General features: G+C 39.6%; 1 protein-coding gene across 1 annotated transcript; it reads left to right on the forward strand.

The window, feature by feature from the left end:
* Positions 1 to 149: 149 nt before the first annotated feature.
* LOC126370648 (Bloom syndrome protein homolog) lies at positions 150 to 26,087 on the forward strand. Its single transcript, XM_050015608.1, has 21 exons — positions 150 to 328; positions 419 to 495; positions 574 to 617; positions 1,427 to 1,576; positions 2,591 to 2,968; positions 3,436 to 4,600; positions 5,654 to 5,809; positions 6,623 to 6,735; positions 7,061 to 7,239; positions 14,352 to 14,517; positions 16,275 to 16,399; positions 16,780 to 16,939; positions 17,625 to 17,817; positions 19,895 to 20,091; positions 21,345 to 21,505; positions 22,135 to 22,269; positions 23,075 to 23,236; positions 23,505 to 23,695; positions 24,351 to 24,543; positions 25,268 to 25,398; positions 25,591 to 26,087. Exons 1-21 carry the CDS (start codon positions 231 to 233, stop codon positions 25,689 to 25,691), a joined length of 4,275 nt encoding a protein of 1,424 aa, XP_049871565.1. The 5' UTR covers positions 150 to 230; the 3' UTR covers positions 25,692 to 26,087.
* Positions 26,088 to 26,506: the final 419 nt, after the last annotated feature.

A 26,506-nucleotide genomic window follows, 5' to 3' on the forward strand; every position in this document is an offset into this window, starting at 1 on the left:
GGCCCTTATACACTTTGCATATTTTGAGTAACTGTGATGTTCTCGTTTGATTTCAGCGTCAGGAAAAATGATAGAGCAGTACCACTCTTATAACGCTATCTCTGTTATGTGTCACTACCACGTACATAAATGTGGAATTTAAACATAATTTGTAGAAAAATATGCGAATAAGCGCGAATTTATTAGTTTTATTTAGATTTTGTGTTTTTTTTTAACATTAACCTGATGAAATGGCTTCAAGAAAACCCTCTATATCTGGCAAACAATCTTCGCTAATAAATTTCGTAAAGAAGACCAGTAGAGAGACATCTAGAAGTAATAGTCCAATGTGGGTAACAATAACAAAGATTCTCTTATATTTACAATATATCAGTGTGATTTGTGTTACTCATGGTGTATTTTATTTTCTATTTAACAGTGAAAACAATAATGAGCAGGCCTCAGAGAAAAAATCAAAATTTGTATGGAAATCTAAGTCGAACACTTCAGCAAACTGTAAGTGATACAAAGTGATATAAATCTTTTAATTTAAAACCTGAAATATAAATTATTTACTGTGTCATATTATTTCAGGGACACCACCCTTTAAAAAGGGTTCAGTAGATAATGCTTCAAAGGTAACCAAAACTACTTTAATTTTCTATTTATGTTGATTAAAAATTTACAAACAGTTTGATATGTCGATAGCAATGTTCAAATGCGGATTACCTACCATCTAGAAGTTTGTTCTCATGTTTGTTTATTTAGTTAATATAATTGATAAAAATAACCTTTTAAGTTTAAAAATGTGGCAGTATGTGTTTAAACAATTGCTGTTATTTTTGTATATTTCTGTCTGCCTTATTACCACACAAAAGCTGTTAATCAAGAAAAGAATTTGCATGGAATTATTTTATCGACATTATTTTTCTTCTCTCATGTCGTTTGTGGGATCAATGACCAACCTCATCAATCCTGGTGTCAAAGTTACTTTTGAGCCACAAAGGCCCGTAACATGGCTCATGAAACAACTACACACACATTACACTGTCATTAGATAGATAGATAGATATAGCCTTTATTATGAACTAATTGTAACAAGCTTATACTTAATATTTAAAAAAAAAATGTGTTTAATTATGTTCTTCGTCCATTTGTCTTTTGACAAAGGCCTCCTCCAGCTCTTTCCACTTATCCCTGTCTCTCGCCAGCCTTCTCCACATATTTCCTGCTGTATTTTTTATTTCTTCTTCCCATCTCTTAATTGGTCTTCCTCTCTTTCTTGTTCCATATCTGGGGTACCACTCGGTTACGTCTCTTGTCCATTTCTCAATTTTTTCTTGCATCATATGTCCAGTCCAACGCCATTTGATTTTTCTTATGTGTTCTGTTATGTCTTTGACCTTCGTCTACACTGTCATTACCATTATTAATTATATTTTTTCAGGAATCTCCAAATGTTTTTCAAGACTCCCCGAGCACACTGGCAATGTACAATAAAGTGACAAACACAGATCAAAACTTTACAACGACACCTAGCAGTGCAAATAGACAGAATGAAAATCAAAGCCATGATATTTTTGACGCTATGGAAGTGGTAAGAGATTATTTATAATCTTAGTTCTCTAGTGTCTAGTTCAAAACAAATCAAAACATAAGTTCACAATAGCAACTGCAACATTAAATACCTTTTACAAGGTAAAAACATTCTTAATTTTTTTAAATATATTCATTATGGTTTTTTGTATTTGGTCTCTTTTAATTGTCAAAGTTTTTGTAGCAAATTGAGTAATTTTATTGAAATTTTATTTATAATACAAAGTAAACAAAATAACCAGCATTGCACAGTTACACTTTAATTAAAATGAAATTCCTAATGCTAAGAAGAATAACCTAATTTTGATGTAGCTAGATTATTTTTTATCTTATTTGAGTATACTATTTCCTTATAGACTTCAATTAGTGTCTCATTGCATAATGGCTCATAGTGCTCATACTTTTTTTTTGCGCGCAATCTATCACCCTTGGATAATAAGCACTTCTTGTGGTGTATAGGAATCATTTTAGGTAAGCGACCAGTGTCGCTTCCTATTTTGGGCCTTAGTTGGCTAGATCCTGCGGCAGCCATACTTAATATTCAAATATGTATATTTACCAACTACCAACCATACCAACCAACCAACCAACCAACCACAACCAACTACCAACCAACTATATTACCAACTATATTTATATTTACCAACTATATTTATATTTACCAACTATATTTATATTATCATTATAAGCCTTTATTTAGATATTTTAGTAGTCACATATTTACATTTTTATATTGTTTTAATAAGTTGTGGTCTCTTCATTTCCGATACCAAAATATTGCCTGGAAGAGATTGCTACCTTAGCAATAAGGCCGCCTGTTGTACTATCTAACTGATTATAATTGTTTATTTTTTAATATTTATTTTAGTTAGTTATTTTAGTATATTTGTTTTAGTTTTTTGTTTGATTTTGTATTGTATTGTCTGTAATCTAGTATCTGCTTGCCACTCAGCAAAGGGCTCGGATTTTATTGATAATTTATATTACATATTAAAAAACGTATTTTTTTTTTCAGGATGATTATAATGACTTCCCGTCGGTTTTCAACAAACGTCAAGAGAAAGTGAATAGATCCATAAGAATAAGTGCTTCACCATCGCCCAACAAGAGCAATGAAGAGAACAGTCCTAAACAAATAAGAAATGTTAGAACTCCAGAACAAAGTCCTAGAAAGGGTGGAAGTTCAAATGAAAATCATTCCAGGAGAGATATTACAAAAGACTCAAACTCCAAAAAAGTTAGTTCAAAAGAATCAAGTAGCAGGAGTAAAAGTAACAGTATGAGTCCTAAGAAAGACAGAGATCCATTAAAAAATCTGAAGTTGGATAATAATAGTCTCTCAGGATTTCTAACTAACATTGCAAGACATCCAGCTTTGAAGAAGGTTGGACAGGTGAGACTATCGTCCTAGTATTTACAAAGATTTATTTATATTAGGTAACAAAGACCCATAGAAATATTTAACCTAAAATACATATTAAACAGTATAAAAATTAACAATCACACAAAGTCACAAAGATTTATATGATACTGTGATATTGCTTGTATATTATTTGGCATTAATAATTGACACGTAAATCTAATGTGAGAATGAATTACAGAGTTATATTGTTCTTTTTAGCACCTGCCAAAAATAGTGCTTAAAGTGGTATAGTTTTGGGGGGTTAAATGGGCCACATTGAAGCAATTCACCTAAAAAAGCAATTTTGCTTTTTAGATGAATTGCTTCGATGTGGCTTTTTGAATCCCCAGGTCCTATTTACGAAGGTGCTATTTTGTCAGGTGTTCTAAGTGGAATACATCTTTCAGTGTGAGAATTTAATTAATGCTAAAGAGTAAAACTTGATTATTTATTTATAGGGTGAACAATTAATAAAAGAAGAGCGAGAGACCTGCACAAACATGTACATAGAACTTTTAGAGAAAATAAGCGAAGCTTTTGATAGAATACCAAAATGTATTAAGGAAAAGTTTCCAGGATATGAACACAAAACTTACGCCACTATGAAACTGTTAATGTCGAAATTAAAAACAGCTAGGAAAGAAATACCAGAAATCAATTTAAATGTTAGAAAGTCTGATGAATCTCATGTAAATAAAACTGATAATGCAATGACAAATTGTAGTGTAAGTCCATCACTTTTGGACCATGATGATGATTTGAATGATTTCGATCTGGAATCCAGTCAAGGTTATGGCAGGAAACCATTTCTAGAAGCCAAACCCAGAACGGATCCTGAGACATCTACACCAGATTTCTCTAGTTTGAACAAAAATGGGCCCAGTAAAACTATTTACTCTGATTTATTAGCAAAGAAATCTTTATCTTTTGACGCATTATCGCCTTTACAAGACACGTCTAAGGATTTAGGAACCAGTATACAACAATCTGATAATGAAACCTTAGATACATCTGACACTGCCAACAGAAGTAAAGGCAAATTTGTATTTAAGAAACCATCTCGCCTGTCTGAAGACATTAATAAAGCTACGCCTGTAAAAGACGTGCCTTCAAGTACTTTAGAGAGATTCAAACAAGCTTCGGAAAGATTGAAACCATTAGTGCAGACAGATACACCAAAATGTTCACCAATAGCCAACAGCTCTGTTGAATTTCAACCGCCGCAGTTGAGCAAGAGTTCTTTAATGAACTTTAATAAGCCCTGCACGATTGTGTCACCGATCATTAAAGATACTTCAGAACAAGAAGGAGATGAGGACGATTACGCTGTTCCTATTGATATGGATGATGAAGCAGATATTCTGTCACAAGTTTTACAGGAGAGTGTTATTAATATCAGTGATTCAATACCAAGTACGAGTGCAGTAGTGAATAATAAAGAGATCCCGGTGGACGAAGACGGCTGGCCAGAGTACAGGATAGAGGACTTTGAAGAAGATATGGAAGCTTTTTGTAAAGAACCAGAGGTTGTGAATCTGATGGATCACACAATTGTGACAGATAAACCTAAATATGAAGGAATGGGAGACTTTCATGCTGGTACTCAAAATGACGGGATAACAGGTAAACATTATCGAAATACGGGGTGTTAGTGACATTGTAACGAAAACTTTGAGGGATGATTCAGACCATAATTCTCAGTTGATATCAAGTGGAATTTTGTCGTCGCAAAAGTATAGAATTGAAAATAATTAAAAAAATACCCAACAAAAAGACACGAATTTTGCGACGGAAAATTTCACTGGAAGTTAACTCAGAATCATGGTCTGAATCAGCCCTCAAAATTGTCGTTACCGATATTACTAAACAACCTGTATATATTTTGCCTTCATATTTTCAAAAGACAAAACAGCAAAGCTATAATACCAAATGACCCTCAGGTTCACCAGCATAAATCAAATTAGGTACTTCAAAAGTCCTTTTTTTCAAGCTAGGGGCTATGGAGGCCTTATTATGCACTGTATCATTGCGACCTGTAAGATATATTGTGACCATTATGCCACAGTTCACCTCTAAGCCCTACCCTATCTATAAAGTATAGTGAAGTCCATGCAATAATTTCAATTTGAACACTAAATTATGAATTTACCAGATTCTAAACTATATCAAAGATGAAACTGTTCCCAACATCCTTTGTTAGCTTGCTAACCTGTTTCAATATTATTGTTATTTTTTGCTACTAACATAGTTTGTAAGTAACATTGTTACTAACAACTGGGCACTACATCCCCCAGGCATTATCCCATTTTTCACATGGTCCGCTTACCTAACCTGAAGATTTGACAGGTGCGGTTTTTTACAGAAGCGATTGCCTGTCTGACCATCCAACCCGCGAAGGGAAAACCAGCCCAATACATGTTAGGTCACATACATCCGAAAATGCATTTCTCGGGAATGTGGATTTCCTCACGATGTTTTCCTTCACCGTTGAACACGTGATTATCATTTATGATCTAAACATGAATTCGAAAGCAAATTCGACAATCATTGGTTTAGGCCTGTGCTGAATTCGAACCTGTGACCTCAAAGTGAGAGGCAAGCGTTTTACCATCTCGGCTACCACGGCTACTAACATAACTGGGCACTATTCTTATTTATTTATTTAATCCTTTTTAGGTGAATTTGACGGTTTGAACTACCCGCACTCCGACCTTATGATGGAAATGTTTAAGGAGAAGTTTGGCTTGAAGTCCTTCCGGCCAAACCAACTGCAGGTTATCAACGCTACTTTGCTAGGCCACGACTGTTTTGTCTTAATGCCTACTGGCGGAGGTTAGTACATATTCTCTACATTTTTTATAAAATAATATAGGCTCGCGTTTGACCACAATCTCACCTGATGGCAAGTGACGATGTGGTCTAGTGTGGACAAGGCTTACCTAGCAAATGCCATGCTAGCTTGCTAGCCTTGAAGACTCCCAGATTATAACGAGTTGGAAAAACAGACGACGGCAGACAGTTCCAATCTTTCGCTGTTCGTGTCAAAAAGAAAGACGGTGAGAAAGGCAAAACGGTTAGTGCGGATTGGTGGTATATCCACAACATAAGGATGAAATGCCCGCCGACGCTGAGTTGTCCGTAGATGGAATGGAGTGGGTGGAATTAAGTCGTGTAGTTCCCGCGCACACTCACCGAAGTGTATCATATAAAAGACCGACAGACAAGCTAGCTACCCTTTGTCTATGGTCTAGACTTTGGAGTCGAGTCTTCACCAACGAGTCATTGCTGCTGATTCCTATAGACACCACCTAATTTTATTTTAAGTTATACCTGTCATTTTCTTATCCGCCGAAATAGGAAGGTACGGGTAATCGACAGGCATAAAATTTATGGAGCACACGTCAATTTTTGGCAGGAATTTTAAAAACCCTCTCAAATTTTTAGAATTAAGTTGACAGCACACACCAAACGGGTTGCATAACTTGCATACCAGCGAGATGCCTATTTTATTAGCCTGTCAATCATCCGTCCCTTTACTTGCGTCTGTTGATTACCTATCCCTTTCCTTTTCGGCGGATAAGAAAATAACAGGTATAATTTATACTTTACGACTGTTATTTTATTGTAAGTGTATTTTTTGTTCAGGGAAGTCACTCTGCTACCAGCTGCCTGCAATCCTCACACCGGGAGTCACGATCGTCATATCTCCATTGAAATCGCTCATTCTGGATCAAGTCAACAAGCTCCTTTCTCTTGACGTAAGTTCTTTTGAATGAATTACAAAAATGTGGCAGGAGGAAACAGGACCTATATAGGCTATTTATGTTAAATAATTCTGGTCTTGATTCATGATCATCGGTGAAGGAAAACTTCGTAAGGAAACACACATACCCGAGAAATGCGTTTCGGAGGTATGTGACCTAACCAGTGTTAGGCTGGTTGTTTATTCGCGGGTTGGAAGGTCAGATAGGTAGTCGCTTCTGTACAAAACCGTACCTGTTAAATCTTCAGGCTAGGTAAGCAGACTCTGAAATCGAGATAACGCTGCCAAGATGATGATGATTCTGATCTTGAACATTCCAGATCCCAGCGGCTCACTTGTCCGGCGACGTGTCGCTAGCCGCGTGTGACGAGATCTACCACAAGCTGTCTCTACGCGAGCCTCTGTTGAAGCTGCTCTACGTCACTCCTGAGAAGATCAGCAACTCGCCCAAGTTCCAAGCTATGCTGGACTCGCTATACTCTCGGGATAAGATCGCCAGGTAACGTGACCTCCTATATCTTCCACTGAGGAACTATTTACGAGGTTTACCTCAAGTAACCTATCTGATGAAGCTGTTGCATGTTACGCTGGAAAAGATCAGGGAGCCTAAAATGCCACATTGGACATTTATAAATGTCAATTAGCAATATTTTTTTTTTTTTTTTTTTTTTTTGGTAATGGCTTCGCAACGCATTTAGCCAAATACAAGGAATTAAAGTTAGGGAAACGTGGGTATGGAAAAGAAATACGGTAATAAAATGAAGGGAAACAGGATTGGAATTTGGGATATTCTAGTTAGATATATACATGTTATTTACAAATACATATTTACAAATATATGTTTTTATAAATTAATATCATTTTTAGCAATAAATAGGGCAATAGTTTTATATACAATAGAACAATTTAAATAAAGTAAACAAGAAATAGAAGTAGGGAGCGGAACTTGGATATGGAGCAATTGGGTAATAAAACTGGAATGGTCATTTAAGGGACAGGAGAAGAAAATATGATTGACATCTCCATATTCACCGCAGGAACAAGATGGATCGGATATAATATTACATTTATATAGATGTGCTGGAGTGCAGACGTGCCCTAGGCGAAGTCTGCATATGACAGAGGTTGCTCTTTTATCAATACCTAAGCCTGATTTAAAAAACCAAGGTTTATTTGGGATCGATTCTTGGATAACACGGTAGTATTTACCTTTGGCCATGTTGTTAGCCCAAAGCACATTCCAGGCGTCTCTTAGGTATATGTCAGGTAAGTTCTGTAAGTCGTTACTAAAGTTGTTGTAAGGGAAAATATCTCCAGAAAGAACTGCATCCTTAGCTAATCGGTCCACCCTTTCATTACCAGTTATACCAACGTGTGCTGGGATCCATGCCAAAGTGATATTATAACCCTTCACCCTGCATTGTAACAACAAATCTCTGATAGAAAAAATTAAAGGGACCTGTTTGTGAGATTTAAAGGCAAAGCGTTCTATTGCCTGCAGAGAGCTGAGAGAATCAGTAAATATAATAGATTTTTGTAGTTTCATTAAAATTATGTACTCCAATGCCTTGAAGAGGCCAAAACACTCACCTGTGAAGACAGATGTCTCCGGTGGAAGTTTAATTTTCTGTACAATATTGAATTGAGAGTGATAGACTCCCACACCGACGCAACTTCTACCGGAATGCTTAGAGGCATCAGTGTATATACAATGTGTGTCAGACCAATTTTCGTTGACAGCATTTCTAAATTCAAAGTTTTGGTTGGAATCATTTTTAATAAAATCATAAATAATGGTAGGCTTTAATACGAGACAACTAAAACTAGATTGATATAAGGGCAACAAGGAAGATCGATAAGTCGGGGCAACTATATTATTGAATCTTTTATAACTTTTAACTAAACAAGGGAGATCTTTATGAACCCAATAGGATGAGGAAACAATTTCCTCAGAGAGTCTAGCAATTTTAGTGAATAAAGGGTTATTTACAATCTGCAAAATTCGAAAGAAAAATCTATCGCACAGATATTGTCGTCTTAACGCTAAGGGTGCTTCACAGCACTCAACTTGGAGGCAATTTATCGGGCTAGATTTCATCGCACCGGTTACGAGTCTAAGGGCTTTTGATTGAATGCCATCCAACTTTCTAAAAGGACCTACATTTCCTGGATGTAACAGAAATGATCCGTAATCAAGAACACTCCTTATAAGAGCGTTGTATAGGAGTTTCATGGTAAACGGATGGGCTCCCCACCAAACCCCAGAAATGCATCTAAGAATATTTAGATTACGCTCACATCTCTTCAGAACATAATCGCAGTGAGGCTCGCCAGAAAGTTTAGAGTCCAAAATAACTCCCAGGAATTTGTAGTGTTTGTTAACGGGTAAAGGCAATTTATTGTACAAAACATTTACATCTGGGTGAATTCTTTTCCTAGTAAAAAGAACCACAGAGCTTTTAGATGGAGATAGATTAAGACCATTGTTGTCTAACCATATCTTTAGATTAGATAGTGCAGATGAAAGAGAGCCGCAAATATCCTCCGTAGATTGCCCCGAAACATATAACAGTAAATCATCTGCATATTGCAGGACGTTAGAATATCCATACAATGAATTCTCTAAGTCATAGGTATATAAGTTATATAATATAGGGCTTAAAACTGAACCTTGTGGTAGACCTTTCCAGATGGTCCTGCATATCCATGAATCGTCTTCATTCATCACTCGGTATTTAATAAACCTTTCGGATAACATGTTAATAATGAAATTACTCAATACATATGGTATGTTTAATAATAATAATTTCTGATGAAGTATGGAAATAATTACATTGTCGTATGCGGATTTGATATCTAAAAAAGCAGCAACCACCGAGTCATTTCTAGAAAAAGCTAGCCGTATGTCTGTGGTCAAAATACCCAAACTGTCAAATGTGCTTTTTCCTTTTCTAAATCCAAACTGACTAGCAGAAAGAAGTTTATTATGTTCAATGAACCATTCTAGACGGTTTTTCACTAAATGTTCTGTTATTTTGAGCAAGACTGAAGATAAGGCTATTGGACGATAGGAAGCAGGGTCAAGTTTTGACTTATTTGGCTTTAATAACAGGATTAATGTTTGAGTCCTCCAAGTGTTTGGAATAACACCAGTGAAAATGACATAATTTATGATTGTGAGAAAATAATTAAGGCCATTAGCGTCAAGGTGGGTGAGAAAGGAGTATGGTATACCGTCTTCGCCCGGAGCCGAATCTTTAACATAAGAGAGAACACCCTTCAATTCTAGCAAAGTGAATGGAGCGTTCATGTCATCATGTTGAATATTATTATTTGGATTGAATGGTAAATCAGTAAAAGGAGAAACAATAAAGTTTTCAGGGGCTGATGGAGGAGCCAAACGATCCATGACCTGTTCAGCAAGAATAGGAGATATCACACTTTGTTGGGAGTCATTAAAAACAGACCTGAACCGTCTAATATTCTGCCAGACTAAAGACGGCTTTACATTTGGGCATAAAGATAGACAGAACTTTTTCCATCCATCATATTTCTTTTTTTTAAGTAGAATCTGTGTAGAAATAGCAGCTTGAGAATAAATAATAAAGTTATAATCAGACATACATAAACAGTACTCTTTTTCTGCCTCTTTTCTTTGTCTAACTGCTTTTGTACATTCCTCATCCCACCATGGTGGAGATGGGATCCATTCAGGAGAATTACTCTTTAAGGGAAAGGTTTCATTAGCTACTTCGATTAACATTGTAGCTAATTTTTCTGAACAGTCTACCACATTGTTTTGCGTAATTTCTGGTAAATCTACTAATTTATTCTTGGCTCTAATACTAAATAAATTCCAGTCTGCATCTGCCAGCTTGTGTTTCAAATGAGTTCTTCTTACTAATTTGGAAGGTTTATTAAAGGGAAAAGTAATTACTAATGGATAATGGTCGCTACCTAGTCTTGATTCCAAAGGGGCCCATGAGAGAAGAGATGCAAGGTCAGGTGTACAAATAGATAAGTCTGGAGCACTAGGCTCCTGCCGAGGGCCTCCAAGACGAGTTATTAAACCAGTATTTAATACGCATAGATTAAGTGAATCCAGAATGCCTAATAATTCATTACCATAATATGTGGATGTAGAGCAGCCCCAGCTTTGATGGTGTGAATTAAAGTCTCCCATGACTACAAATGGTTTAGGTAAGAGGCTAAGAATGTTCTTAATTTCAACAAAAATACTTACACTAGGACGAGAAAAATATACAGATATAAAACAAATGTTATTTACAATAGCAGCAACAATTGATATGTTGCTGTCATGAGGAGGAAGGGTGAAAGGAGAAAAAGAAAGGGAATTTTTGATGAGTATGGCTACTCCGCCATGCTCATGAGGTCTATCTTCTCGGATACAGGAATAACCAGGAACTTTAAAAATTGTATCCTGCTTAAACCATGTTTCCTGGAGACATAGAACAAAAGGTTGATATTTATTTATAAGATAAATCAGTTCAGTTTTCTTAACACTATTAAGGCTTTGACAATTCCATTGTATTGCCTTGGCTTTTAGGTCCATCTTGGGTGTTTGCTGTAAGTTCGTATAAAACATTTATGATATAGGCAACGTTGGACGGTGAAATAGTAGTAGAGGTGGAAAGTAACTTTATTAATTCTTTTATAATCTCAGATGTCTTAGAAGTTTCACTAGGCTCACCACTATAAACTGGTTTGCTTTTATCTAAAGTGGGTTGTCTAATTATTTCATTATGAGCAATATGATCATAACCCTTAGGGTTATAGGAAGTGGTTGACCTGGGCTTGAGGAAGACTGTCTTTTTATAAGAACGGGAACTGTTTTGTTGTGTTGAGAAGTTAGGATTATTGGGAGTGGATGGTGAATTGGAAGGTGAAGATGCTTTTGAAGGAGAGGGTGGAGCAGTAAGTAAGGCCTCTGCATACGAAACTCTGGAAACAGGTGGGTGAAGCTTCACAGCTTCCATATATGATACACAACTTTTACTCATGGTTTCTTTTATGGCTTTCTGTCTGCTGAACTCTAAACATTTCTTACTTGTGGCTTCATGGCATCCTCCACACAAACAACACTTATATTCTTCCTCCTCTACATCACAGGACTCTCTAGTGTGCCCTTTACCACACTTTGAGCACCTTGGGGTTGAGCGACACTGATTTTTTACATGTCCATATTTACAGCAGTTGTAACATTGTACAGTAGGATATATATAAAGAGACACAGGTAAGGCTGTATAGCACATATAAACACGAGTAGGAAGTACCTGTCCGTCAAAAGTGACGACAATGGTACCTTTGAATAAGTATTCCGTAGTATTATTAACTGTAATTTTTTGTTTTATCTTCCTTATTTTAATAATAGGACCGCAACCTATAGGGACAGTAATGTTTGCAATGATCTCCTCATCTGACCAGTCTGCGGGCACACCTCTAACAACTCCCATTCGGGTGATATTGAAAGTAGGAATAAAAGCTTTAAATTTCTCCATTAGTAAATTCTGATTAGATAGGAAGGTATTTGCAAACATGTAACTGGAAAATTCCATGGAAATTCGATTTCGTCCTATCCTTTTTAAGCTACCATTGACGATACCTTGAATATTGTTTCGTTTTAAAAAACGGCCGAAAGAAACAGGGTGAAGGGTTACTCCATCATTACTGGATGATGTTTCTCTTTGAACATGAACAATGTATGGAGAACGGTCCAGAGGTTCATACGACACGCGACCGATAGGAATACGGGTTGACGGATCATTGGATACCGGTGAGTCATTAGATACCTGAGAGACTTGCGACCCATGAGGAGCCTCAGATTCCTGAGGGGCCTGATGTTTCCGAAGCTGTGTACTTTGGTCTATTTCGTCTTTTAATAAAAGACAGTGGCAGTCATTTGGACTGCTTTCCTTTCCTTGTCGTCTTTTTTTCTTGTGGCAGGTACTACAAACGCGACGTGGAGTAGCTCGTTTGCGACTTTTATTAGAAGTCGGTGCCGAAGTAGAGCAATCAGTGTCCATTGATGACTCCAGCACATCTATTAATATGTCCATGCTAGTAGGTTTAGTGAAATTTTCTTGTTGAGACCTTTCAGGGGGAATCGTGCCCCCTGGGTCGTCGGGCGGATCGCCCATGGCGCCAAAAAAAATTAAAAGACTTACCGATGTGAATACAGCTAACTACACTTTTAAATAATAAACTATACAAGTAAGTTATAAGATATATACAAATTATACTAAGAAAAACCAATCCTTATCGCGAAAATAATAATTTTAAAATTTTAGCGCTGAAAACTACGTCCTCTGAACACGGCGTTTCCCGCCCTTTTTTCATTAGCAATATTGCTTTTTAGATGATATGAGCCTTTTTTTTCATGTAAAAGTGAGTTTATTCGAAAACGAAAATCGTAGCGAGTACTTTTTGAAATGAACTTTTTCTATGAGCGGGTTGTGCTCCGGTCGAAACCTTCAGAGCTACAATTCATTTGATATCCAGGATTTGTGCCCAGTTAATGGCAATACGCTCGCCCCCTACTACAGTCATGAGCAATATTATGTACCCACTTTAGAACCCTGTCGCACTATCATATTTGACATTTAATGAGACTTACGGTTTTATTTGTCGAAAAAGTTAATGTGACATAGTTTCAAAGTGTCTACATATTAGTACTCATGACCGTACATGTGACTTAAAAGTAGCTGGCGAAGTCTGGTCGTGTGTACTCTGCGCATCCCTCGGGAATACAAGTATGCTCTCTCTCTCTTTATTAAAGAGCTGCGCTCTTGTCGGTGGAGTAATCGCCATTCCTCTCTTCTTCCCGGCAAAACCTTCACCTCCCGATACGACACCACCTGCACCTTTTTTATTTGTTTCATAAATGTTCTCCTAGGTCTACCCCTTCCTCTCTTCCCTTCAATTTTTCCTTCTATGATGTTTGTTATAAATGAATCGTGTCGTATCAGGTGGCCAATCATATTCCCTCTCCGGTTCAAGTACAAGTATGCTATGTTATGTGAAATACAGCATCATCCCCCTAGCATTATCCCGTTTTTTACGGGGTCCGCTTACGCGTGAAGATTTGGCGGTTTTTTCAAGCGACTGCCTGTCTGACCTTCCAACCTGCGAAGGGAAAACCGTTACAGCAATTACTTCTGTTCCGTAATGGCACAGATTTTCCTACGAAAATATATTTCTGGGATCTGGATTGTTTTTTTTTTGCATTGTTTGTATTTTTTACGAGTCATGATGGTTTGCATTTTTTCCGTTTTTTCGATGGCGCCACAATTAACGCCAATTTCATTATGGACGATCTAATGAATGAAATCTTCTTGTCAATTGATAAAATTGTTGACACATTGCTCTGAAGGCAGTTGCATATACCAGTAACGTCTTCAAAAAAATATCTCGTCGTGAGTGATGTTGTTTTGTTACGGAAACAAGAGAAGTGTGATGAAAATACTTGCTGGAGTGCAACCCTGGGATAACTAAGATTGAGATATGAGTAGGCAAACCTTCTGAAGACATACGCCGGGCCCGGCAAACTCAGTGCTTGCTATCAGACTCATTAACAACTTCGATCTTCGACAGGTTTGTGATAGACGAGGCGCACTGCGTGTCCCAGTGGGGCCACGACTTCCGCCCGGACTACAAGCGGCTGTTCATGCTGCGCGAGAGGTTCCGCAACACCACCATCATGGCGCTCACCGCCACCGCCACGCCGAGAGTCCGGATGGACATACTGCACCAGCTCAAGGTCAGTATACACGGCTTGTATTAAAGGTCATCTCTCTCTCCTCTTCTTTATAACGTTTTTCTTTTCTATTCCATTCTTCTTACATCTTCTTCTTTATAAACTAGGTATTGTAGTACTGTCATGGTTTCCTTTCTTCCATAGTAATGTATGTATATATTTACGTATTTATATATTATTATAATCATTATTTATTGTCTTCTATGTATTGTTTTTAATATATTATAGTTTATCTAGTTATAAGTACTTATATTTTTCAACATTTTTTATTATTATTTTATTTTATTTTTTTGCACTGTCTATCCCGCTACATTTTTCATTAAATTCATAATATCCTATACCTAAAGGTTGCCTGGAAGAGATTGCTACCTTAGCAATAAGGCCGCCTGTTGTACTACCAATTTAATTATAATACTAATGTATTTTTAATGTGATTCAAGTGCAATAAAGAGTTTTTGTATTTGTATTGTATTATTTGTTATAGTTTTATCTGAGCGCCCGCTGTGCGCTTAGGTACGGTAGTGAATGTCGGGTTTGACAGAAGAAGCACTAAAGTAGGATAAATGCCGTAGAAATGAGGTCATGGCGTAGGTTTAGTTTTAGTTGTACGGTCACGAGCATTTTTAGAGTTAATAAATTGATTGATCAATAGTCCAAATATCCAACTCTTTATCTCTAATCGAAGGTCCAGTAAATAAAACAAGTAAATACGTCTGAACTGTATTTCAGTATAGCAAGAACTAACTATTACATACATTTTATTCATCATCATCATCATCAGCCGTATGACGCCCACTGCTGGGCATAGGCCTCCCCCAAGGATCTCCGCGACGATCGGTCCTGCGCTGCCCGCATCCAGCGGCTTCCCGCACATTTTATTAGGACATATAATTATCGCTATGTAGGTGATGGGCTATTGCAAGCGCGGTTACGTCACCGCATGCATTTGCTGTATACATATACATGTGTACCTACACATTAATATGTATACACTTTGGTACCATGTCACATTAACTTTTTTGACAAATTGAATTGTAAGTCTCACTAAATGTCAAATATGTTAGTGCGACAGAGTCCTAAAGTGGGTACATTATATTGCTCATGACTGTACATGGACTTCAGGATCACATTAATTATGAATTGATGTGTGTACTTTTTACTATGTCAGTGGTGGCAGATGGTCAGTGGTTTTAAGTCTAAAACTAACGAGAAACGTTTTTTTCTATTAAACTTATTTATCAATTTTAATCAAGAAAAATGTAATAATAAGTCCGACGTTTTTTCACGTTTTTCTATGACGTCACAGTGTGCTTTTTCATGCAAATTCCGTAATTTCGTATTTTGACGTTTAGTAAGAAGTAACTGATTTGACTAGTTGGAAACTAGCCTATTCTATTGTTAATAATTTTATTGACTGTTAACTCCATCACCTTAATAATTTTATTACTTACGTTAGTGCAGTGACTTGGAAATGTTTGCAAATGAGCATAGGATAGAGAATAATACTACGTGTAAAAAACGGTAACTAACACCCCCCCCCTCCTCCCGCTTCCCCTTCCCCGCACCAATCAGCATCGGGCGCCGACCACACCCCCTCTGGGTCTTATTTTAGTCTTAAATGCCCGTAAGCCGCTGAGAGTAAGGGGGACCGCGCGCGAACTGTCTGTCTCGCTCGCAATTACGCGTTCAGCCGCACACGGTAAGAATTATATTTTTGTACTGAGTGTCCGGGGTGTAATACGAGTACATTCTGTAACCAGGTAACGCAGTGTAAATGGTTCCTGAGCAGTTTCAACCGGCCCAACCTGGCGTACAAGATACTGGAGAAGAAACCCAAGAGCATCAACCAGGAGGTTGCCAAGATCATCAAGGAGAAGTTCTTCAGGTTGATTTTTGTAGTACCATTTACCATCTCCCTAGCGTTATCCCGTTTTTCATGGGGTCCGCTTACCTAACCTTAAGATAAGTTCAAAAATAATTGATTTAGGTCTGTGCTGGGATTCGAAACTGCGACTTCAACGTGAGAGTCAAGCGTTCTCCACGACTCGCTCCTCTTTGCAGTGATACTAATTGTTTCTTTTAGTAAAATAGTAACTAGTAACTACAAAAACAGACATTCAGGTGCTTGTCTTCCAAAGGTTCATCATATCCAGGACCTCGTATCAACAGTCACCTCCGATTACTTGTGGCTCTGCCCAGGGATGTCCCTTTAGGGATTGCAGGCGTGAGTTTATGTATGTATGTAACGTTTCATTTCTCCCGCAGAGTCTCTGGCATAGTATACTGCCTGTCACGCAAGGAATGCGAGACCTTGAGTGACGACCTTCGTAAAGTGGGGATCCAAGCGGCGGCATACCACGCTGGTCTCTCCGACAAGAAGCGGGAGACCGTGCAAGCCGGCTGGGTGGCCGACCGCTACCGTGTGGTGAGTACAGGGGGCCTAAAGAGGCCACGTCGAAACAATTCATCTAAAAAGCAATATTGCTATTTGACTTTTAGGGCTACTGCAATACGGGAGAAACCCTAATGCATTTGTGCACATTATAAAAAGTGTGCAATGCCAACAAATGCCAAAAAATGACTTGCGTCAATATGGTCTTTTTAACACCCCTGGTAGCTTGAAGCCAGACATTAACATACATAACATAGATAATAAATAGATATCTAGCGGTTGCCTAATGTGCACATTATAAAAAGTGTGCAATGCCAACAAATGCCAAAAAATGACTTGCGTCAATATGGTCTTTTTAACACCCTGGTAGCTTGAAGCCAGACATTAACATACATAACATAGATAATAAATAGATATCTAGCGGTTGCCTAAAACATATGACAACGCAATACTAATAACGCAGTAATACTAGTAAGGCAATATAGATAGCGGTTTACGTCTCTGGATAAAACAGACAGTCTAACCGTTAGGCGCAGTTTTTGGAATACTATGGTTTTGTGGAACGTATTCCAATTCAGTGTAAACAAAATAAGTTTAAAGAACTCCAGGGAAGGAGCTCTCCTGATAGACTCAGGCAGAGAGATCCCTAGCCGGACAGATTGCAATGCTAACGAATTCGAATAAAAAGTTTTTATTAAAAACGCTGCATTTTCGGCAGATCTGCGCGACGATAGCGTTCGGCATGGGCGTGGACAAGGCGGACGTGCGCTACGTGATCCACCACTCGCTGCCCAAGTCCGTGGAGGGCTACTACCAGGAGGCGGGCCGCGCCGGCCGCGACGCCGACCCCGCCACCAGCCTCGTGTACTACTCCTACGCCGACGTCATACGGTACCGCCGCCTGCTTGACTGTTGGTATCCTTATCTACCTATATATCATAGAATAAACAACATTTTAGTAGGTAGTAGGCTGAGCTGTAGGCCATCTACAGGGTCCACAGGTGGCGGATAGTGGAATGCGGCCATCAGATATGATGGTTAGCTGCGAATATAAAAATAAGCAGTCCCCGACCAAACGGCGACAGGATTAGCAGAATGTAGTGGGTAGCTCACTGGGACGGGCTAACCTATAAAATACTGTGGTATCCTTATCTTCTTTCCGGCCAAGTAGTTATCCGGCCAAGTAGTTAATGCCATCTGCGGCAAATCTACAATAAGTCACGTCAAAAAAAAACCTTATCTTCTTCTAAATATATAAAAGGAGAAACTGACTGACTGACATATCAAGACATATCAACACACAGCCTAAACGGCTAAACGTAGGCACTTGAAATTTGGAAGGAACGTAGCTTAGGTACCGTAAAGGTGCACTAAGAAAGGAATTCCCGAAATTCCCACGGGAATGGGAATTAGCGGGAAAATCCTTCCACGCGGACGAAGTCGCGGGCAAAAGCTAGTCTACCTATACACATAAACAACCTATACACGTCCCACTGCTGGGCACAGGCCTCCCCTCAATCAACCGTAGGGGATATGGAGCATACTCCACCACGCTGCTCTACTGCGGGTTGGTGAAGGTGTTTTTACGGCTAATAGCCGGGACCAACAGCTTAACGTGCCCTCCGAAGCACGGAATCATCTTACTTTTTCAGACAATCAAGTGATTCAAGCCTGAAAAGTCCTTACAAAGGACAGTCTCACAAAGTGATTTCGACCATGTCCCCATCGGGAATCGAAGCCGGACCTCCAGATCGTGAGCCTGACGCTCTAACCACTAGACCACGGAGGCTGTTAACTGTGTGTGTGCCTTATCTACCTATATATCATAGAATAAACAACATTATATTAATGATAACATTCCCCTCGTATCGAGCGCCGAGCTAGATTTACTTTACGCTCTCCGAGGTTTACTTTTGGAGGAAGAGCGAGCGCGCGGATTGTCTGTCTCGCTCCCGCTTACGCTATAATGTAACACACGATAAGAAAGAGATTTCTGTATTTCACACCGATCCGTACTATCAGATCAGATCAGAATCATTTATTCAAAGTAATTATCATGGATAGACTTGTCAACTTGTTGAAGGTCAATGTAACATTTTTGAATTTACGTCATTTCGCAAGGTGTTATGGCTGAAGAGAAGAAATGACAAGAAACTGCAACAGCAACACATCTTTTAAAAACCAAACCAAACCACATTACAAGTTATACCAGACCAAATCAGATTTGGTTTTGCTAGTCACGCTCGCGCCCATGCAAGAGCACACACTAGCTAATTTTAAGAATTAGACCTCTTAGCGGCCACATAAAAGTCATACATTTAATTGGTGGCCGTAAAAGACATTTTTAAGATTTAATTAGGTATATCGGTGGCCTTAAACTAATCTAAAAAAACTGTATTGTGAGGTCTTGCACCACCTAAATATTTTGTTAGAGCCGGCACTGTTTACATTTGGCTATTAATTACTATTTTCAAATTAATTTTGGATATTCATCAACTATCCTGTTCCTCCTCCAACTTAAGGTTAGGTTACACAGTGCGAGCAGCTTATGTGACAATAGACAGCTACTGTGCCTGTGTACTCGTATGACAGTAGCTCGACTCGCCTCACACGGTCACACTATGCAAACTGCTGGCGTCGCTACAGCTACTATACCAGTGTACTGGTATAATTCGTTTGTATCATGTCGCCCAAACAAGAAACACTGTACCCGGCGTGGGCCCGAGCGTACGAGCTACTGTCATTTCGCAAAATCGTGCGAGTTGACGACCGAGGGGCGTGCGAGTGGTGTGGTGGGGGAAGGCAAGTAGCGAGTAAACAAAAAAATGTTGAAGTAACTCGAACGCGAGCAACTGTCCCACTCGCACATGACAGTAACTCGTATGATGCGGTCACACGTGCTTAGTAGCTGCACCTCAATAACTGACTCGGTCAGCTCGCATGTTAGCTCGCACTGTGTAACCTAGGCTTTACTTTCATTCTTTTCAGTGGAACGCAACACAACACCAGAAGCGAAACGCGTGCACATTGAGAATCTCCTTCGCATGGTGGAGGTGTGTGAGAGTGTAACGGAGTGCCGACGGTCGCAGGTGCTAGCGTACTTGGGAGAGAGGTTCAACAGAGAGGAGTGTGCCAGGAACAAGATCACGGCCTGCGACAACTGCCTCAACGCGCAGGAGTATAAGGTACACTTCTGGAAGGTTCTAGACTTTGATATTAGAGTAGATAGCATTGGTCGTTAGTTCACCTATGTTTAGGAGAGAGGTTCAACAGCGACGTCCCGGAACAAGCGGATTAGCAAAAACTGTCTTAACTCTCAGGAATATAAGATATAAGTACTTCTGGATGGTTCTAGACTTTAAGTTTTATTAGTCTTCTTCGAGTAGTATTTTGATTTTATATCATGTTCTTTGGAATTTTATTTGCGATAGTGGTGAAAGTATATTTCAAATTGCTTAGGAAAGGTAGTGTATATTTTAGAAGTGTGCCCTAAAAACACCTAAAATACACATGTTTTAAGTTTCAGAAGTCATATCTCAAGCCCCTTTCCAAACCATACCGCAACATAATCAGATCCAATAAATTTGAAAATCTTTGGTTTCGGCCCGCGTGGTTTTGAACTTGTGACCTTGGGGGTTAAAATGGCTACATCCAAACAATTCATCTATAAAAAGCAATATTTCAATTTGACATTTGTTTACATTGCGCAAATGTCAAATAGCAATATTGCTTTTTTAGATGAATTGCTTCGATGTGGCCTTTTTAACCCCTCTTGTTTCATAACAATAAGAGTCAAGCATTCTTCCAACTAGGCTACCACGGATCCTAATACTCAAACCATTTTTTTTTTTATATAATAACACTTCCTGCTGTTTGTAAGACGAACGAACTCAGGATACTGGTACCGAGACAAACCGTATTGTGGTTTAACGGTATCAGTGGTTTACCTAACTATGTAATACTTGAATGATTTCACCAATCGGCGTGGGTTGAAAATCAGTGTTGCCCTCTGGGTAAATTTTCACTGAACCCTGGCCTTTTTTGGTGAGCTGCGGCACCCAATATACCTTTATTTTTTCCAACTAAATATTAATGTGTGTATATTTTAATGTTGTGTGTCGTAGGTTTTACTTAAATGAACTTTTTTATTATTATTTTTTAAATTATCTTTTTCAGTTTGATTATTAGCATCCGCGGTATAACTATGTATTATTATACCTTGAATCGTCAATATTATTCTTCAGTTTTTGGGGTCAAGGTCTCTAAGTAGAAGACCAAAGAGGTGGGAGTAAGTGGTTGGGGGTTATCTGTTCTATTAAGTTCATACCCAAAAGTACTACAGATTAAAATTCCACGTATTCTTTTTTAAGATGTTCATCGCTTTCACTTCACAAACGGAAATAGCCTCAAATACTGTTAACGTAGAACCCTCTTCCAGCCAGTGGACGTGACCGAGGAGTGCAAGCTGATAGTGCGTTGTATCCGCGACGCGACGTCGGGCGGGCGCACGCCCTACACGCTGCTGCACATCGCGGACGCGTTGAAGGGCTCCATGCAGCAGCGGCTGAATAATTTGCAGAAAAGCCCCATACATGGACGGTAATTGGACGTTTTATTAAAAAAAAAAGTAGTTACACGGTTATTCTTTTCTAATTCCACTTCTCTACGCCTCTACTTCATGAATAATTTGAATTATTGTCAGCTTGTAGTGTATCTGTTCTTATTTCTGTATCTTATGTCCATTGTGCTCAATACATACATATGCAAAATACATACAAGGTTTTGAGGTCGGTAATAGGATAGTTTCCAACTAGTCAAATTAGTTGCTTTTTACTGAACGTCAAAACACGAAATTACTATGGAATTTGTATGAAAAAGCAACCTGTGACGTCCTAGAAAACCGTGACAAAATATCGCATTAATTTATTACATTTCTCTTTATTAAAATTCATAAATCAGTCAAATAGATAAAAGAAAACGTTTTTATCACCTTTAGATCTGTCATTATTTAGTAATCAGAATTTCATAATTTATCTTTGAACACACATCTCAACACACACGATAGAAGAAGATAGTTTTTTGGTATATATCGTTATAACGTTAACTATGTAACGTTATAAATAACGTTATATAGTTATTAGATTCTGAACGATAAATAACGTTATCTTATTCTTTATTTATTTTGTTTTCGACCATGATTTTGAAGTCAAAGAGTTGTATGACCGCAGGTGTAAGAGCTGGCAGCGTGGCGACCCTCAGCGGCTGCTGCGGCAGCTGGTGGTGCGCGGACTGCTGGCGGAGAAGCTGGTGGTCAACAACGACATCGCCAGCGCCTACATCGTGCTGGGGCCGCAGGTGGACAGGTGTGCCATTACTACCATTGTCATTGCCGATGTAGCATTCGTGGTCCAGTAGTTCAGCGTTGGACTCGCGATCCGGAGGCCCCTGGTTCGAATCCTACATTTTCCACATTACAAAAATCACTTTGTGATCCCTATCTTATTTAGGACATTACAGGCTGATCACCTAAGATAATTCCGTGCTTCGGAGGATACCTTTGGTCCCGGCTATTAGCCGTTAAACACCTCTACCAACTCGCAGTGGAACAGCGTGATGGAGTGCCTGTGCCCAGCAGTGGAACGCATACGTATATATAGGCTTTTGGTTCAAGCCTGCAAAGTGTTTACCGAACAAAGGACAGTCTCACTAAGTGTTTTGGACAATATCCCCACCGGGAGTCGAATCTGGACTTCCAGATCGTGAGCCTAACGCTCTAACCACTAGACCACGGAGGCTTTTATGGAAATAAAAAAAAAGTATTTGGTATTTGTAACATTTATTTCATGTTGCAATAAAGTAAATTAAATAAATAAGTAAAGTAAGTAGTAGTAAGTATTAAGTAAGTAAATTATTCATAATTATTTATTCGTCAGAATTATGGTACAATATTGGTCGTTAAGCCGTTGGTCCCGGCTGCATTAGCAGTCGTTAATAACCATCACTCCGCACTGGGCCCGCGTGGTGGTTTAAGGCCCGTCTTCCCTACTCGTATCCATCCATAGGGAAGGCCCGTGCCCCTGCAGTGGGGACGTTAATGGGCTGATGATGATTGGTCTTATATTTGTGTAAAAAAAGTTTCACATATTACCTTCCCTGTATCTCGTCCAGGCTGATGTCAGGCGGTCTCCGGGTGGTGTTCCCGATGAAGTGCGACCGCAAGGCGCTACAAGTGACGACGGTTGCGCCCGCGCAGCAGGACGACAACTCCATTACTGCGCTCATCAAGCGGCTCGAGGAGCGATGCTACGCCGACCTTGTTGAAGCTTGCAGGTACAGTTATGAGAAATATTATGTACCCACTTTAGAACCCTGTCGCACTATCATATTTGACATTTACGCGATTCTCACACTGCCCTGCATGGTGCAGCGTAGCGCGTGGATGCGTGTTCTTCCGTTGCTTGTAAGTATCACCGTTTGTATAGAAAACACGCGCGGTCTAACACACAGAAAATGCATCGGGGCCATTGAGTACTTACTTAAAATGCTAGAGTGTATCTAAGGATGTGACGGTGAAATAAAAACGTAAAACCTTGTCCAGGGAGATGGGCTCAGCGCGCGGCGCGTCGCTGGCGGCCGTGATGCCGCAGGCGGCGCTGAAGGCCATGGCGGCCAAGCTGCCCGAGAGCGAGCGCGACATGCTGGGCGTGCCGCACGTCACGCGGGCCAACTACGACAAGTACGGCGCGCAGCTGCTGCACATCACCGCCGCATACGCCACCGAGAAGATGGGTGAGCTCACTTTACGTTGAACCAGACGAAACGGGAGGAATGGTGCCCCACGTTGGGCGCCATTTGTAAAGGAAACTACTTTGTTGTACTATTTGGTCGCTGATTGACGAATTCTATAAACTTTTAGGACATTGTGACAGAGCGTCTTCCCTCTCGCTCGAAAGGGAAAGAAGCTCGCTGATCGTTATCCCAGTTTGGGTACTATAGAGTACTATTATAGTAGTACTTCTGATTTTAAATTTAAGTTCACTTATGGATCATAAATCGAAACCACAAACAAGCTTACGGAAGCCATCAATAGCATCTGCAGTGTAACCGTAGAATAATATTACGTATAGAACGGCAACTCTCCGCTCCCCACCAGCGGCTGAGCTAGGTTTACCTCACCCCCTCCCCCCCCTGTCTTAATCTAGTTTTCAATCGTGATGGCTGCTCGCGGACCATTGTTTTAAATTTTGTCAATGTATTTTATAATTTTATAGTTCGTTAGTTCGAACTTTGAAATTGGACGCAGACGTACTTTCGTCTGATGCGAATATTTGATCTGACAGTAAATACCTGCGCGATGCCTTTGCCTACTTATTTTTTTTTTTGCATGGTGTCCGTGATATGACGTTGTTTAGACTTTCCACAGTAAATCAATTGTCAATTCCAGGTCTCCTAATGCAATACGAAGATGAGCTAGAACAAGGGAAGCAGAAAGAAGAGGAGGCAGTGAAAGATTTCGTGGAGGAAGACTCCGGGTCGGATACGGATTGGGGCAGCCTGGGGCGACAGGCCGACACGCCTAGCGGGCGTGGCCGCGGGAGGGGGCGCAGCCGCGGGGCGCGGGGCGGCGTGAGGAAGAGGTAACTCACTATACACTCACTTTATACCATGTTGCGACTTTGTTCCTATTCTAAGCTCATCATCATCTCCCTGCAAAGTCCTTACCAAACAAAGGACAGTCTCACAAAGTGATTTCAAAAAAGGTCCCCATCGGGAATCGAACCCGGACCTCCAGATCGTGAGCCTAACGCTCTAACCACTAGACCACGGAGGATGTTATAGGAACAAATAAAATTTTTTAATGAATTCGAATGTGCCATTTATTTCATGTTGCAATAAAGAGTTATTGTATTGTGTTAGGTAAATAATTCATAATAACTTATTCGTCAGCAATGTAGTACAATATTGGTTTTATATCGCATCATCATCTCCCTAGCATTATCTCGTTTTTTCACATGGCCCGCTTACCTAACCTGAACATTTGACAAATCCAGTTTTTACAGAAGCGACTGCCTGTCTGACCTTCCAACGCGAAGAAAACCAGCCCAATACAGGTTAGGTCTCATACCTGTGAAACGCATTTCTCGGGAATGTTTTCCTCACGATGTCTTCCTTCACCGTTAAGCACGTGATAAACATTTATGATCAAAACATGAATTCGAAGACAAGTCAATAATCATTAATTTAGGCTTGTGCTGGGAGTCGAACCTGCGACCTCAACGTGATAGTCAAGCGTTCTCCAACTAGGCAACCACGGCTCACTCCTCTAAACAGCGATATAATTATATTAATTATCTCTTTCAGGTTCAAAAGGAAAGCTCCGTCGGCGGCGAAGAAGAAAGCGGCTCGAGGCGCGTACGCAGCGCGCGGCCGCGGCGGCGCCAGCTCTGGTGGCGGCAGCGGCGCCGCCGGCGGCAGCGGCTGGAAGACTGCCGGTATGTATGCCTTCCGAAGCACGAAGGAGCTCGAGATGAAAACTTTTTTTTGTGGTCACCCATCCCATGACCGGCCTTTGCGAAAGTTGCTTAACTTCAACAATCGCAGACCGAGCGCGTTTACCGCTGCGCCACCAAGCTCCTCAATAATTAATATTTAATTGGGTAATAATATTTTTATACATTTTTCAGCGGGCAATCGTCTCGGCAGCATGCCTGTACCGCGCGCCAACACGGCGGTGCTCAACACACGCCCCGGAGTGTTCAACCCTTCCAAACTTAATCTACTGTGATATATCAACATTACAATTAAATATATCATAATAAAAAAGATTAGTTAAAAAGAGGTTGGCCTAACATGTGCAACGTGATAAAATTTTGTCACGGTTTTTTATCGATTCTGACGATAAAATTTTGTCGATTGGGGCTCATATGTGAACTCAAATAACTCATGTCGTTCTGTCAAAATAACTGAAGACAAGGCACTGGCCTGAAGTGGATATTGAAAACTGAAGACAAGGCTTAGGCTTAGGCCTATTTTGATCGCGATTTTCGAATATTAAATTACTAAAGTCATGACTGTATGGTCCTCAGAACTTTGCCTGCCTTATACTGGGTGTTAGTGACATCGTAACGAATACTGAGGGGGATGATTCAGACCATGATTCTGAGTTAAAATCAAGTGGAATTTTCCGTCGCAAAATTCATGTTTTTTTTTATTATTTTTTTAATTATTTTCAATTCTATACTTTTGCGATCAAAAATTCCACGTGATATTAACTCAGAATAATGAGCTAAATCAGCCCCCTCAGTATTCGTTACGATGTCACTTACACCCAGTATAAGGCAGGCAAAGTTCTGAGGACCATACAGTCATGACTTTAGTAATTTAATATTCGAAAATCGCGATCAAAATAGGCCTAAGCCTAAGCCTTGTCTTCAGTTTTCAATATCCACTTCAGGCCAGTGCCTTGTCTTCAGTTATTTTGACAGAACGACATGAGTTATTACAGTACATACATGTAGCCATACAAGTAGGTATGGGTATTAGTGACACCGTAACGAATACTGAGGGGGATGATTCAGACCGTGATTCTCAGTTGATGTT

This window comes from Pectinophora gossypiella, chromosome 11 (genome assembly GCF_024362695.1).
Source record: "Pectinophora gossypiella chromosome 11, ilPecGoss1.1, whole genome shotgun sequence".
In the NCBI taxonomy this organism is placed as follows: Eukaryota; Metazoa; Arthropoda; class Insecta; order Lepidoptera; family Gelechiidae; genus Pectinophora; species Pectinophora gossypiella.

Bases quoted from the DNA above. Each gene is read 5' to 3' on its own strand.
- LOC126370648 (XM_050015608.1), top strand. From the start codon at position 231: ATGGCTTCAAGAAAACCCTCTATATCTGGCAAACAATCTTCGCTAATA. The intron at 496-573 runs GTAAGTGATACA...ATATTATTTCAG, and splicing joins GTCGAACACTTCAGCAAACT to GGACACCACCCTTTAAAAAG. The intron at 25,399-25,590 runs GTATGTATGCCT...TACATTTTTCAG, and splicing joins CAGCGGCTGGAAGACTGCCG to CGGGCAATCGTCTCGGCAGC.